Here is a 15,420-nt window from a genome sequence, read left to right on the forward strand (position 1 = left end):
CCTCTTTAAAGAATATTTAGATTAAATTGTAATTTTCTTGTTGTCGAACTTTGTGTACAGAATCTACAACAGAGTGAATAAAATAGATGTATTCATAGTTGGGGTCCTAGTGAACTGGAACTGATCACTTCATCGATGATAATGTGAAAGCATGTTGTAAGTCGCTCTGGATAAGGGCGTCTGCCAAATGCCTTAAATGTAAATGTAAATTACAGGGTGATGGTCTCTGTGAGCTATGGATAGGGGACATCCAAATACAAACAACACACTACTGCAGATTTAACAAGTCATTTATTTCATAACTACATCTCAACTGGCAGTGGAATATTATAACACAGGCATCTTTATTTATTATCACTGGTCATAGCTGAACCCCCTTTAAAGCAATTTGTTCCGTCTATTGTAATAAAAATGTAAGGAAATGCAAGAAAGCAACATTGGCACATATAATTAACTATTTGGTCAACCTTCAACCTTCAATTTCATTTTCATCAGTTGAAACACTTTGCATAAGCTTGCATACTACAGTTTTTTAAAACCGTTATTAATCACATAATTATTAACATGGAATGATGGAATCATTCATTAGATACAACCTTCTTTTTGTAAGTTAATGTGCTTATGTAGCCGATAATGGTGCCCTGTAACCTATAGCAGTGAAATCTCAAGGCCTCCATTAGTGTATCAGTACGTATGGGGCAACCCTGCCGAAGCATTAGGCATTTAGAAACTAATAAATACATGATGCATCGTCAGATCCAAGACAGGCGACATCTGCTCCCTTAAATGTTAATGGACCCTTTTCTCTGAAATCCTGAGCCCATTTTTGGTTCTGATTGAAACAAAGAAACATAGAAAAAGGTATCAAAGTAGGATAAAATATAACTGCATTGCTCAAAAATATCCAAATGTAAATGTATGTGTGCAAAGGCTAATTTTATGTTATATTAGGTTGATATAATGTCAAAAGGAACATGGAGCTTAATCAGCATGTGTAATATCTAGGTTTGGTCTTACTTGTGTTCATGTCTTGAGAAAACTTTCTTCTTTGTGGTACATTCACTGACTGCGAGAATAAAAAAAGTCATTTATATAACATCTAAAATACCACAAATAAGTCAAGGCTAAATTGGCCTACCTTTTTCTTGAATTTGTCGCGCACCGAAGCTGAAGTACTCAGAGCGGCTATCTTACTTTCTATATCTGAAACCTGAATAAGAATAAGTACACCGTAACAGGTAAAAGAGAAAGAAAGCTGATTCGTCAATGAAATATTGGTCTAGATATCACAGTTGGAAACACAGTTTCAATTTTTTCTTTTTTGTGGTGGGTGGCTGACACTGAATGCTGGGTCGCAAAAATATGTTGTGTAACCAAAAATGTACTTTTAAAAACTTTTTAAACCCTGCCCTTTGGCAAGAAGAAACTAATCAGCACTAAGGTTTCAGACCACTTTTGGACGTGTCAAACATGCACTGAAAAAAGTTAACACTGGCTAAGCCAAAAAAAAATGTTATGAATCTATCACACCTAATATTTTAGAATTGCCATAATGTGAATAAACCAAACAAACCTGCTGTCAGAAGCGTTGTAGTAAAGTAAAAGAAAAATACTAAATAAGCATAAAATAAAGCATAAATAAAAATAAGCATAAATTGGATAGCTTAGTTTAAAAGAACAAACTAAGATTTGTAAACTACTATAATGAGAAAAAACACATAAGCTAAAATATGAGGAGTGAGAGATTAATAATTTTTTTTTTTCATTTAGCCAGTGTCCAGTTTTTATCAGTGTACATGTATGGTGGATGTGACTTTTAATAATGCCATTGCAAAGGTGGTTTGTCAATTTATTCATTTAGATTTTGTTTCATTAGAAGCTGCAGTTTTGAATGAATTATAACTTTTTGAATTAAAAAAGGGGGGAGCCAAAGAAATGTGACTGGTCTAAAGTCACATTAAATTATGATCTGCACTTAACTGGTTCAAGCTACCTCAAATATACTCGATCTGGCGTTAGCCTGGTCAGTTAGGGCTAGCTCCAAGAACCCCTATGGCCTGGTCCATTCTGACGTACCTCACTCTCCGTGTTCTGAACCTCAATCACAGCTTTAGCCAACTTGCCCTCCAGTTCGGACAGTTCGGAGTCCGTCAGGCAACTGTAGCTGTTGTTGGTGTTCTTCTCCAGCACTAGCAGCTTCTTCTCCATGTTGTAGGACCTACCCGCTGCCAGGTACACCTGAAGGAGGGTGACAGGTTAAGGACGTTTTGGATACGGAGCACACAGCTTAAGGCAAATACATCAAATGGAAATTCAGCAGATCGGGGGCACATGACTCCAGTCAAAGTCTACTAACTTCTGTATGTTAGCTTTCTTGGGGTGGGTGTTTCCTGGGGTAAAATTTACATAAACTCCCAGGCTCCTTGCACCAATAAAAACACACCAAGCTCTCTTCTGGGACTACAACCAGTTCCACTAAGGATATTGAACATCCCTGAAAAATGTGCTTGCTTTATAACATCATCACACAGCCTCTTAGCTGTACCAGCTGGCTTTTGGAAACACTCCATGGGTTTCCAAAGATTAAAGATTCAAAAACCTGGCATAGTCCTACATGATCTTTGTGAACCTATAATCCTTTGTATTATGGCTGATTTCCTGTGTCTCCAAACACCACCTGCTTCAAAAGGGCCACAAAATGGCTGTAACTTAAATGTGAATTTAAGCTTACATTTTCCTCAAGTTCTCTGTAAGCATCATCTGCTTGCCTGACTTCTGTGCCCACTAACTGAGGTCTGTCAATAGGCTTTGAGTGGGTCAACTCGGTCATTGCGCTTTCGGTTGCATTAATGGTTCTTAGAACCTCGGTAGTGATGTCACAGAGGGCCGCAGCAGTAGATCTCTGAAAGCCATGTAAAGGGAACAGTAATTAGTATGGAGGCCATAATTTATTTTTATATATCACTGAGTAATTGGCATTATGTTTTATTGATGTGTCTTTGAGGGATCTATAAATTGACATTAACTGATGCCTAATATGTGCGCTTTCTAGTTCCTTCAGCTGACCTATTTGAGGTTGCGTCGAGTAATAGCTTTTGGAGACCACAAGGGGGTGATATTTAAAAATCTATCGGCCTTCATTACTAAATTTACTAAGTCTACTGGATTTCTCAAATCTTCTTAAAACGGCCACATTCAAAGATTGTTCAGTTTTTTTCATCTGGAGGCAAACATGCCACAAAAATAAATGTCTTCAAATGCACAGGCGCAGCATCCTAAAAGGACTCAAAAATGAAACATTTAAAGCAACACTATTTTAAACGTTAAAAAGTTATTTTCTTTTTGTCATAGGTCGATATGGCAAAAATGAATTTTGTAATGAATTCTTTTGCAATTAGGGTGGTAGTAGCCTAGTGGGTAACACACTCGCCTATGAACCAGAAGACCCGGGTTCGAATCCCACTTACTACCATTGTGTCCCTGAGCAAGACACTTAACCCTAAGTTGCTCCAGGGGGACTGTCCCTGTAACTACTGATTGTAAGTCGCTCTGGATAAGGGCGTCTGATAAATGCCGTAAATGTAAATGTAAATTACAGCTGAAACTAAAGTTAATTAATCTAAGACAGTGTTGCTTTAAATCACCCGATTTTTGAGTGTGAAAATTACCATAAATATGAGACATGAACATTAACCGGTGCACCGTTTCAAACCTTCTGTGTCTCTGTGGGCATTTCATCGCTGGAGGAGCTCATTGCTGCTTGATCCAGTTTGGGCGTGGTTGGAGGGCCATTCTTCCCAGGAGTGCCCCTTCCCTGGGTGGCTTTCTTGGGGACGTCTTCATCGGATGTCAGGGCTCTGTCACTCATCAGCTCGTCCAGTTTCCTCCTCAGCTTCTCAGCTTCAGCATCCTGCTGATGTGAAGAGGACGGCGGCACCTATGTGGAGGAACACAATGAAAGAACGCGATTATTCAAAAGTTTATTCACCCAAGACAAAAATTAGACGTGAAAATATGTGTGTACTTGTTCGGGAGGGATGGTGATCTTTTCCTCCAGGCGATTCAGGAGGCTCTCGATGGCAGACATGCGCTTGTTCAGCTCAGTAATCTGCATCACATTTAGCAAATTTGTACAACACTGTGTCTCACTTCACAGGAAATGATACACACGGCGGTGAACTCAGAGCGAAGGGACTCATGTACTCAACACACACACACACACACACACACACACACACACCGGAGGAGCCTGACTGACGTTCTCCTGAGAGGATGCCCGGCTGCGCCTGCGCGGTGGCAGCTGGTAGACGGGGAAGCGGAACGCGTCTTCCTCCTCCGATGTGTCTTGGTAGTGCGGGCGCTGGGACATGGGCATGTTGATTTTGGACAGGGAGCGGGTGCGCACCATCCTGTGCTCCGGATATAGTCCGTCGTCTGGGCAAAAAACATGACACCTCGTTTCATGCTGTACAGGGCCGCAAGGTCTATGTTCCACAGTTGTTAAAAGTTGATCAGTTGCTTTAATTCCTGGCAATGTACAAAAAACCTACGCGGAAAATGACCTCGCAGACATGTCTAATGTTACATCTGCTATCAGAAAAATCTTAATTAGCTTATCTTCACATCACAGAATTTACCGGATATAGAAGATTTTAAGCACAAATATACCCTTATCCAGAGCGACTCACAATCAGTAGTGACAGGGACAGTCCCCCCTGGAGACACTCAGGGTTAAGTGTCTTGCTCAGGGACACAGTGGTTGCAAGTTGGTTTTGAATGTGTGACTTGGTGGTCTTCAGGTTCATACCCGAGTGTCTAACCCACTAGGCCACTACCATACACATTATGAGTTCAAACCAAGTCACATTCATTAGAGGGACATTTTTCACGCTTTCACTGGTAAACATGTCACTGACAGGCAATATGTTCAATTTTAAAGTCTGTTTCATGGAGAAAAAGTGAGAGAAGTGAACATAACTGCTGAACGTCCATTCACATGTATTCCCAACTGGTTAACCAGCCAGTCACAGAAATTAAATGTTGAAATTAAAACATCAGACGCGTTAGTCAATTTCTTTCAACAGTCTACATCCTTTAGAAGGATCTTAGGACAAACACAGCACAGAAACAGAACCAATAGAGTAAAGAGTCTAGAAAAAAAAGGCTACAAATGAGATTCTCTCATTTCCTCTTTACCTGGCCTCGTGTACCTGTCCAGGCTCTTCCTCCGGTTCATGCGGTAGTGGTGGTACATCTCAGCATTGTACTCCAGTTCATTGCGCTGCCCACGGTCCTCCTGCATGTACTGTGGAACACACAGCCAGTCAGAAAGTATAGAGTACAGTATAGTATAGAGGACAACAGCAGAGTATAGCATCATGAAGAGCATCAAGCAAGAAACGACATGCATCGTGACATTTCAAGTGCACGGCGGAGTGAGTAATGGAGTTACCGACCGCCTGAAGGTGCATGCACCTGCGTGGGGGAGATGGTACCTGCCTCCTCGTACCTGCACAGACTGGCGGCGCGAGTGGCTCCCGTATTCATCCACGTCAAAATCGAGAGGGTGGACGGAGAGAAGTCGTTTGGTCTTTCGCATCTGAGAAACACACACCAAGCATGTGGACTAACACGTGATTACGTACGCTCATGGTTTTGCCATTGCATCTAATCCTTTGTGCTCTTCTGTGATGGAATGATTGTACAAGGTATAAAATATAGTATATTTGCTTTGGGATTTCTAAATTCCCACAGGGTGAAAAAAACAATCATGCACCCAAACTATTATTTGGTTGATAGTACCTACTTACTAGATAAGCAAAACAGTAAAACTAGTAAACAGCAGGACATACAATTACAATAACACATACAGTTTTAGTAGAATAGACACGGCTCAAAAAAATACAACGTAACTCCAAGTCAATCATATTTTTGTGAACTATAGACTTTGGAAGCACCACTGGTTTACAAATGGAATATACAACAGGTTGAAATTATAGGCAATTAGCAAGACATCCCCAATAAAGGCGTGGTTCTGCAGGTGGTGACCACAGACCACATCTCAGTTCCCATGCTTTCTGGCTGATGGTTTGGTCACTTTTAAATGCTGGTGGTACTTTCACTCTAGTGGTAGCATGAGACTGAGTCTACAACTCACACAAGTGGCTCAGGTAATGCAGATCATACAGGATTTCACATCAATGCAAGCATTGGCAAGAAGTAGAAAGTGAAAGTGAAGTGGATGTCATTGTGATACACTGCAGCGCAGCACATGCGCACACAACGAAAACTGTCCTCTGCTTTTAACCATCACCGTTAGTGAGCAGTGACCAGCTATGACAGGTGTCCGGGGAGCAATTTTTGGGGACGGTGCTTTGCTCAGGAGACCATCCACCACCTCATGTTGTAGGGAGGTCACACAGGCACGTTGAGGCCACACACACTAGTGAGCCTCATTTTGACCTGTTTTAAGGACATTACATCAAAGTTGGATCAGCCTGTAGTGTGTTTTTCCACTTTAATTTTAAGGATGACTCCAAATCCAGACCTCCGTGGTATAATAAGAATATTTCTTTCATTCAGATCTAGGATTTTTTTGTGTGTTCCTTTTGTTTTTTTGAGCAGTATATCCTGTATAATAATAATAAGATGGATGGTCGTTCTACCCGCTTCAAAAGAAACAGCTCAAATCTCAAAATGATGTCCCCCCATTTTACATTCTAGAACCAGCAGCAACAACCTTGCTTTGCCAGCAGAACCCAATCAGTTCACATACTGGTGATATTCAGTGCTACTTTGTCTGGGTGCATTACCACTTTATAACGCTGAGCTTCATTTACATCCATGGGGTCATCATCGTGGCCGTTGTGGACATCTGAAACAACATTGTAATGCATAAAAACAGAAATGTTCTCTTTTCTTTTGAATTCAGATGTTCTTAACTTACAGCGGACATCAGGCATGCTCATTGTGTCGTCCTCACGTGGCCCTGCGAGAACAGGGAGAGAAGTTCACCATTCACATTCTATTCAATCACGCTGCTCACTCCTGCCTTCACCCACCACCAGCTTCAACAATTTCTCTTTATTCAGGCATTTTTACTGTCACATCCCAGCATGCACTGTTTATAATTCATCATCATATACTCAACAGTCCAAACCTTAAGACGGCTTGTTTATGATTATGAACTGTCTGCAGACATAGCTACCGGGAGTTCTCTGAGCCCACGGGGAAATATCGGGTGTCTTGACGGTACTGTCTGCATTTGCATCTAATTATAACCCAGAATCTGCTCTGCAGTATGTGCCTGTTCACATCAAGGGTGATGTCCCACATGCAGTAAACAAAACTCATTCATTTCCAGACACAGCATGTGACTGGCTCATAAAATAGCCTTGTTGCTCTCCAGGCCCCTGAGGGCTGCCATAAAGAATATTAATATAATATGATATAAAAAGTAACCTTTGAGTGAGCCTTAGGATAATGACAACTGATAACCTGATGGACAAACGTGCTATTTAAGAACAATGCGTTACTTATAGTAGTTTCATCTTCAGTGACCTATTCATTTCTCAACATTCTCAACATTTATTTCTCCTAGAAACATGTCGGATGAACCCCTTTTAAATGTTTTATCATTTTAGAGTTGGTAGTTGGTGCTAGCAATTGAAAGTCAGTGTACCTGGTTAATAATAACTGTTGTGATCAAAGATGATGCAACATGTTGCTGAACTCACCCTCACCGTTAAGCCTCTTGTAGAGCGACTTCATCACCTTCGCGCTGCCGAAGCGTTTGAAGCGGTTGCGGACGTTGTCATGGTACCAACCAAGTGTTCCAATTTTTAAAATCCTATAGGTAAGCATAAATAATCAAAAAGTTTATTGAATTTTATAGTAATGAACACAATTATACACGTACTCAAGTTTTGTTTAATGTAGTTTATTCAGATCCTTATTTTAATTCAGGACAATTAAACTAGCCTCTTCAGTAAATGAAAATAGTTTGGTGCTTTTAATGCAACACACCTGGACATGCGGCAGGGGTCGCACACCCAGCCGTGCTCCTTCTTGTTGTAGCGGCTGCAGCTCTTGCACGTGTACAGGTGGCAGTCGAGGCACTGGCGTTTGCTGTTCACTAGGAACTTGAACGGCTGCAAGCAGCGGATGCAGTGGGTCTCGGCCAGGCAGGACTGCGAGCTCAGCAGCTCCCGCTTGGTGTCCTCTTTCTCGATCTTGGTCTTGAGCTCCCTGCAGAATGCCCATGTTAACCATGGACAAGCGCGAACATTCCCAGAGAGGAGAGAGGGGGCTGGAGTTAATGCCGGAGTCAGCCTATTCTGTCTCTGGATGTAGGATTTGTCATCTGACAGTGCTCATAATACTGACAAAGAGAAGCTGCTGAGGAGTTTTTAGACCATGTCAAGGTCCATCCACGAGCAGACACCCAAATAACATAAATGTAAAATGAAGTTTAGTGTAAATATTATTTGTGACTATGATAGGGCAGATCTGTTTGGGAACTTGTGCACCTCCAGGCCATCTCTGACCCCCTAAATCAGTAATTACTGAATCTTGGTGGCTACGTCATCTATGGGCCTTCTGTTTAAACAGATCCAAAAGAGCACAGCCATGTGGAGGAACACCAGTCCCTGTCACAAATAAATATCCTGCGTGGACGTGACCCACACGAAAATGCTCGATCGTACACAGAGTGCCCTTTGTAAATCGAGGGGGAACAGCCCTCGCGGCATCCCGTTCTCACAAGGGATACAGCTGGGCCTTGTGACTCAACCATGATCATCATTCTGTTCCGTCTCACAACAAGAGGCTTTCACACTTGCTGTCCACAGCCCACCACTCACACGCTCAACAACGTATATATATTTACCATAACTATGGGGCAAGTGATTTTGTCCCTCCAAGACAATCCCAAATGCAGAATAAATGGTCACTAAGTCACAACTATGACAAATTGCTTTTCCCCACCTCCCTTCTGAAAAACAACCCCGGCCTTATAAAGCTGATGGACCAACTTGTTTGCCCAGTGTACATTGAGTTTTTGTCCACGTTTGTCCATGTTGGTGTATCTGGCATCTTTGCATGATTCTAAGACAACCATCCTCAATCTCACAAATGTTCTTGTTTTTTGATAGAAGGCAATAGATTTTTCAAAATGATGAACAATATTGTCCAGACAGCTGTAGATGGAAATGATGAATATGAAAAGAGAGATCAGACCCCTGGTATTTATGGCTAGATGTCTACAAAAGACATGATATTTCATATCAAACCACCCATTTATTCTGGAACATGTTATATATGTATATATAAGACATTAAAGATCCCTGGATATCTAGAATGAAGTTCATTCAAACCACACAGGAGGATCCGAAACACCTTGCCACCTATACTAAGAGCTTCATCATTAAGCAAAAATGAAAGGTTAAGGCCTGGACAAGTCAATCACCGGGTCTCAACCTGACTGAACATGCATTTCAACTCCTGAAGAGAACAGCCAGTTAAGATATTGAGTGAATCGGCAACGAAATACCATGAAACATAACTCTTTTGATCACAAAGACAATGTATTAAATTTTCTGGCCTTTTTGGAGGGGACTGCATATCCCACAAAAGCAGGGATTTGGACACCGTGGAGAACCTGGCTCACCCCAGCCTCTCCTCCTCCTTCTTCCGTAGGTCAAAGTCCCTCTGGATCACCTCCCACACGTGCTTGGCCTCGTCGTCTGTCAACTTGGACAGGTCCAGCGTCTTGTCCATGTTGGTAGCAGTGTTGGGCCTCCTTCCCTGTACACCTTGGTCTGAAATACAATTGGCGTGAACTTTAGATGAAGAACTGGGACAATAAAAAAACCTTGGGCATCATTTGCCATTTTTGCGAATCTATAATTTTAAATGACTTTATTCCTTGCTGAGCACTCAATCACGGTCGGTCCAGTCATTTATGCTGTGCAAGTAAAATTAATTACTCTTAAGTCACTAATTGATTTTGAAAAAAAGTGCAACCAGGCAAAAACAAACTGCTGCGCCTTCGTCAATAAAAAATCAAATCCATAATTCTAATCAGCAGTGTGAATTGCAAATTCATTCAACACTTTTTTTTTTGTCATTCCTTCCAAACTCATGATGGAGGAATGATTGTAAACCGGTTGCATCCCGTGGCGACTGCGTTTGATGGAAGATCTAGCAGGCGGCGCAGAGACGCTCCATGATCCATATTCCGTCCGCTCGCTCCCGGAAAGTCTACGCAAATTGATCAGCCAGTCCGATCTGAATTTGATATGCTGCCATGCATCAACTGCTTGTGGTACGAAACGAATCGGAAATGAGATGGCAAGAAAACCCGGTGCTTACCTGTCCGGCCCTCGAACCTGCGTTCTGGCTGGGAGCTGGAGAAGGGTTTGTGCCAGGACTGGTGAATCACAGGGTTAATCACATGCTCGGATTTCACAAGGGAAAGGGCTGTGGGATGGATGTCCCGCCTCCCTCTGTGCCCGGGATTAATGCATTCTGAGGAAGAGGATCTGCCCAGCCCCCGGTCCGAGAACATCTCACAAGAATCTTGCCTTGATAATGAACATATGCGTGTTTGTTGGGTTAATCCTTTACATTTTGGTAAACAATAAATTGCCATAAAACAGACACTCACCGAGACAAATAAAAAGTGATTGCAATATGGTATAATATAACTAGACAGACAGAAAAAAGAGGGGATTTCCATAAAGCTTGCAGACTGATTAATAAACATTCATTAATAACCATCAAGCAATAAATGCAACTGGGATTCTAGCCTTCGCACCAGCGGTATAATCTAGGTAATCCACTCATAGTAATTATAGTACTTTTTAATACATGTATATGGTCCCGTGCTTAGCATTGCCACAAAGACACCACAGGAAAATGCATCCTACACCGTCTACTATATATGCAAAAATATAGTTTACAGTGAAAGCAGTTAAATGTTCATTTTACCGAACTGTTCCACCATGGCACGGTGACAGGATGACCAGAGGCCACTGAGTGTAAGCACCATCTACAGGCAGTGTCTAAAATTGAAGTAAGGCTATTTTAAAACACCTTCTCTCCCTTCCTTATGTGTTTGCGCAGCAGATTCATGCCGTGGAGACCAGAGGATGAACCGGCTCTAATGCAGCAACAACCCACTGTTAGCAAGAAGCCATGGAATGCGACAAGCATGTGTTCTTTTACATTGCACCACTGTTTTTGAAAGGACCTGCAGATTCTTGCATGGAGGGCTCTCCACCTTAACTGAATGAATGAAGGGCTTCTTTCATCTGGGTGTCATTTATCCCAAACCTTGGCCTCATTCACCGGCAGAGGGCTGCAGGCCAACACCGAGCCGGTGTCCTTCAGTGAAGCATGGCTGGCTGAAGAATGGCTGATTCACAGCTCCAAAATTAGCCCACAGATACCGGGGCTCTGGGAAGGCAGCCAGGGGAAGTCCTGCTCCTATTTAGTAAAACAGTGCCACGGCTCAGTGACAATCCAGCAAGCAAGGTCTTTTATAAAAGTATAAGAGCCAATATGTTCCAAATTAAAATGACAACATTAATAACCACAAAAAGGAATAAAAAAGTTATTCTGATGAATCAATCTGCCTGTCCATGTCACCCATGCTGAGGTTGAGCTGCAGTGCAAGGTCAAGTAACTAATGCATTAAAAAAAGATCCAGTGTTAACATTCAATCACATACTGTCCAAAGATAGTGAATATAAGATTATAATCATATATTTCCCCAGAGCTGTGTGTTTGTCAATGAAGTCCTTTTCACCTTGAAGTGATCATAATCAGAAGACCATCCTTGATCTCTAAAATACTCAAAAGTGATGGTATGTCATGCATTGGTGTTACATAGACATACACAGTAAATGGATAATTACTGATAGTCACACATTACATGGTCTCCTGCAGCATGTTGGAAATTTGAGAGCTGGTCCACATGCCAGCCGGAGCTCTCACTGCATCTGGGACGTATGGGAGGACCAGGGCTGATGACACATTTCAACAGGATGAACTTTCACGTGTTGTGACCTGCAGACTGAACCAGGATCTGAAATCGAATCCTTTTTATTTCAATTTCACCTGCATACACTAATATATGTGTTGATTGTTAACCTGGAATTATGAATATGAATTATAATGGTTTAGCAATAGAATTGTAGAAAGGTCACATAATTATATCATGCTGCAACATTTTCTTTGACTCACAACATTTAATCGTGTTGAGGACAACACTCCCACATTCCCTAATACATGGAAAGCATGCATAAACGTTAATGTGCCACTGAATTTTGCTTGTTAGCCTTCATAACAGTCATAAAATAGCAGCATTGGGAGACTGTCATGTGACATATAGAAGGGCTGACTAAGCTTTGGCCGCTTTGACCAGGCAGACTTACAGTGCTTACCTTCATCAGCCTGGCCAAAAAGGCTCTCCTTCCAAAGGATATGTGACAAAGGCAGCAAAATGTAATATGCAGACACCAATATGCTGCTATTTATAATATGTTTGAATCACGGTGGTAACGGATCTTGTCATTTTTATCTTTTGGGGGTGACTGACAATTGTATTTTCCACCCGGGTTGGCAGCCACCAGTGTTGTCAGGTCTGATCTCCCCCCACGTCGCTCTGCATGCCAGACAGCAGCTGTAATTGTGAAGGGGAGCTGCTGGTTCAGGCATGGAAACATGAAGCTCTCAACATGGACTTATCTATTCCTGGGGGCCCCGTTGCCTCTCTCATTCTCACCCTGTAAAAATAGCTGCCCTTTCCAAGAGGAAACGGCCGCTGAAGTTTGGCTGTACTGGGTGGGGCTACTGTAACAAATTTAATTTAATAAATGAATTTAAATGAAAATAATACAAATAATAACACATTCAATTTACCATTTTTTGAAGAACACAAGAGACATGTTTTTATCTCTTTTTTTCCCATTTATTTCCACTGAATTATCCAATGAAAACAAACAGCTGTACCACAATTTACAAACCAGTGCATTCTGTGATATTTCAAGTACTCAAACAATTTGACTATGACAATCTATGTTGCAGCATTTATTAGACTTATTCTAATCTAACCAGGCAAATATATTATATTCAAGTGTAAACATATGGATACTGGAGATATCAAAAAGTACAAAGTTACAGTACTTATATATCAATAAAAAAGTATAAAATGAAAAGGTAATACAAAATGGTGCATTTTGTATGTTTTTAGAAAAGATTGCACAACCCACAATCCCTGGGACAACACCATTGTCCCAAAGCACCTTGTTCTCATTTTCATTTGCTATAGATAATTCAAGTCTTTGTTTCAAACAAAGTATATAATCTGTCATTACTCCTCCTCCTCTTCCTCCTCTTCCTCCGTCTCTTCGAACTCTTCCTCGTCTCCTCCGAAATCCATATTGGTTAGAACTGCTTCAACGTCTTCAGTGAACAATGTGAAATGGTCCATCTTCTCGAAGCCTGGTTCTGGCCTCTGTAAATAGGAGCCCTTGGCGGCTTCTTTGGTTTCACTGATGAGCTGCTTAGCCATCACCAGGAACTCGGCCACGCTGGTGCTGCTCAGGCTCTGTGAAGCCTTGTCCATCAGCTTGGTGCTCTCCTCCAACTGCTTGGTGTACTTCTCAACCAAAGACCGAACCACCGCCACCCTTTCGTCCTGCTCCTGGCTGATCTTGTCCTGCAACTGGGCCTTTCGTTCTTCCATGATGGCGTAGAGCATGTCAAACCTCTCGCCCAGCTTCTTCTTCTGCTGCTCGGCGTTCTCCTCAATGGTCTTGCAGGTGTCCTCCATCTGGGTGAGCACGGCCTGGACACAGTTATTTCCAGCCACCAGCAGCTCTACTGAGTTCTTCAGCTCTGCCTTCTGGGCCTGATAGATACTCTCCAGAGTAGACACCTCGCAGGTCTTGTGCTGGCCAAAGACCTTGCACATGGAGCAGGTGGGTACCTGGCAGGTGACACAGTAGATGTTGATCCGCTCATCTTCGTGCTCCTTACACATGGGCTCTTTTGTGTCTTTAGCCTTCAGTGGTGGCTCCAGACTGCTGTTTTCCAGCTGCTGTTTGTAGATGTCTATGATGTTCTCGACCAGCAGGTTCCTCTGGAGGCCGTAGACACCATGTCGATCCAGCACCACCTCAAAGCGGCAGGTGGGGCAGCGGAAGATACCGCCGGAGTAGTGGTACGGGTTGCGGGAGTCGTAGAGGTCATTGGCGCAGCTGCGGCACAGGTTGTGCTGGCAGGGAAGGATCACCACCGGCTTGGTGAACATGTCCAGGCAGATGGGACAGCTGAGCTGTTTCTCCAGGCTCTCCATGGGACTGGGGGCCCGGACGATCTGACCCGTCTGAATGTCCATGATTTCGTTTAAGCGTTCTTTCTCAGGAAGACTCTATGCTTCGCTGCATTTGCTTCACAAAGGGTTTATTTTGATCTGCCAGGCTGGTGGGAAGCCACACGTATTTATAACGGCCAGCCGGCTGTGACATCCGATCCGTCGCCTCGGCTGCAGCATGAGTCCACCCACCACTTGTTTGTGCGGCTCAATTCGGAGAAAAGGCTCAGTGCCTCCCACGCCACACAAGGCAAGTCACATGCCTAACTTAGCAACACCCCATCCCCCTCACACCTATGGTCCTCTTCGAGGACGCACATGCTCGGGGACAAATCAGAGCAGCTAAACAGACTCCACGTGACAGAGGGTGGGAAGCGTCCTGCGAACACCATGTCTTCGCCGGGGGCTGCGTTACTCGTTTTTGTTTACCTAGTTCTTGCCCATTGGGGGGCTGAAGGGTTCATTGGTGCCATTTTGCTGTTGCACAACATGGAGAAGTGCAAACTGTAAACATTCAGTCATGTGACACATGTCCAAGCACAGCACAACCCCTCAACAGCAGCTTGTGCAACGCTGCACAGGGTGTGCAGCGCTTGGAAAAAATTCCAAAAAATAACAGGTGGAAACACAGCAGTTTGGTGGCACGAGTGACAGGAATGTGAAGGTGAAATAAGCTTTTGGTGAAGTCACGGTCTAGAAATAGATGTTGTTGCAAATAAATATAGTACAACTAAATAATAATGGAAATCCCACAGATGTTCCTGCCTTTGACCACCTGTGAAGGTGTGAAGCTTCTGTGGACAATAATTTACCTTGTAGGCTCTGAAAACAAGGCCTGTTCTTGGATTCAAGTTAAAGATCTCTGCTCTAAACATTTTAACATGCTATGTAACATCACAGACCCTCATGTAGAAGACTACCAGTCCAAAATGTTGGCACACCCACACCCGTGGTGGCTCTGTAGAGGCTATGGTGACTAAAATAGTCTAATACAGAATACATATTTAAAATGCCACCTATGTTGATCTTCACAAGATCAA

The 15,420-nt window shown here is 42.7% G+C and overlaps 2 protein-coding genes across 6 annotated transcripts; both read right to left on the reverse strand.

Annotated features, from left to right (window-relative positions):
• Positions 1-343: 343 nt before the first annotated feature.
• Positions 344-10,502, reverse strand: mlpha (melanophilin a). Of its 5 annotated transcripts, none has more exons than XM_028954762.1 (16): positions 10,372-10,502; positions 9,668-9,818; positions 8,026-8,247; positions 7,743-7,849; positions 6,947-6,988; positions 6,813-6,874; positions 5,510-5,599; positions 5,197-5,305; positions 4,241-4,434; positions 4,025-4,108; positions 3,713-3,937; positions 2,732-2,902; positions 2,077-2,238; positions 1,139-1,210; positions 1,018-1,066; positions 344-832 (listed from the first exon to the last, which is right to left on the reverse strand). In XM_028954762.1, the coding sequence occupies exons 2-16, from the start codon at positions 9,775-9,777 to the stop codon at positions 783-785; spliced, it is 1,749 nt and encodes a 582-aa protein (XP_028810595.1). In that variant the 5' UTR covers positions 9,778-9,818; positions 10,372-10,502; the 3' UTR covers positions 344-782. The 5 variants fall into 5 exon arrangements, with proteins under 5 accessions (XP_028810595.1, XP_028810596.1, XP_028810594.1 ...); XM_028954763.1 differs by having other exon boundaries at positions 4,259-4,434; positions 7,737-7,849; XM_028954761.1 differs by having other exon boundaries at positions 7,737-7,849.
• A 2,449-nt stretch (positions 10,503-12,951) lies between these two features.
• trim63a (tripartite motif containing 63a) lies at positions 12,952-14,578 on the reverse strand. Its single transcript, XM_028954891.1, has one exon. The coding sequence runs from the start codon at positions 14,402-14,404 to the stop codon at positions 13,376-13,378; it is 1,029 nt and encodes a 342-aa protein (XP_028810724.1). The 5' UTR covers positions 14,405-14,578; the 3' UTR covers positions 12,952-13,375.
• Positions 14,579-15,420: the final 842 nt, after the last annotated feature.

Source organism: Denticeps clupeoides, chromosome 15, assembly GCF_900700375.1.
Source record: "Denticeps clupeoides chromosome 15, fDenClu1.1, whole genome shotgun sequence".
Classification (NCBI taxonomy): Eukaryota; Metazoa; Chordata; class Actinopteri; order Clupeiformes; family Denticipitidae; genus Denticeps; species Denticeps clupeoides.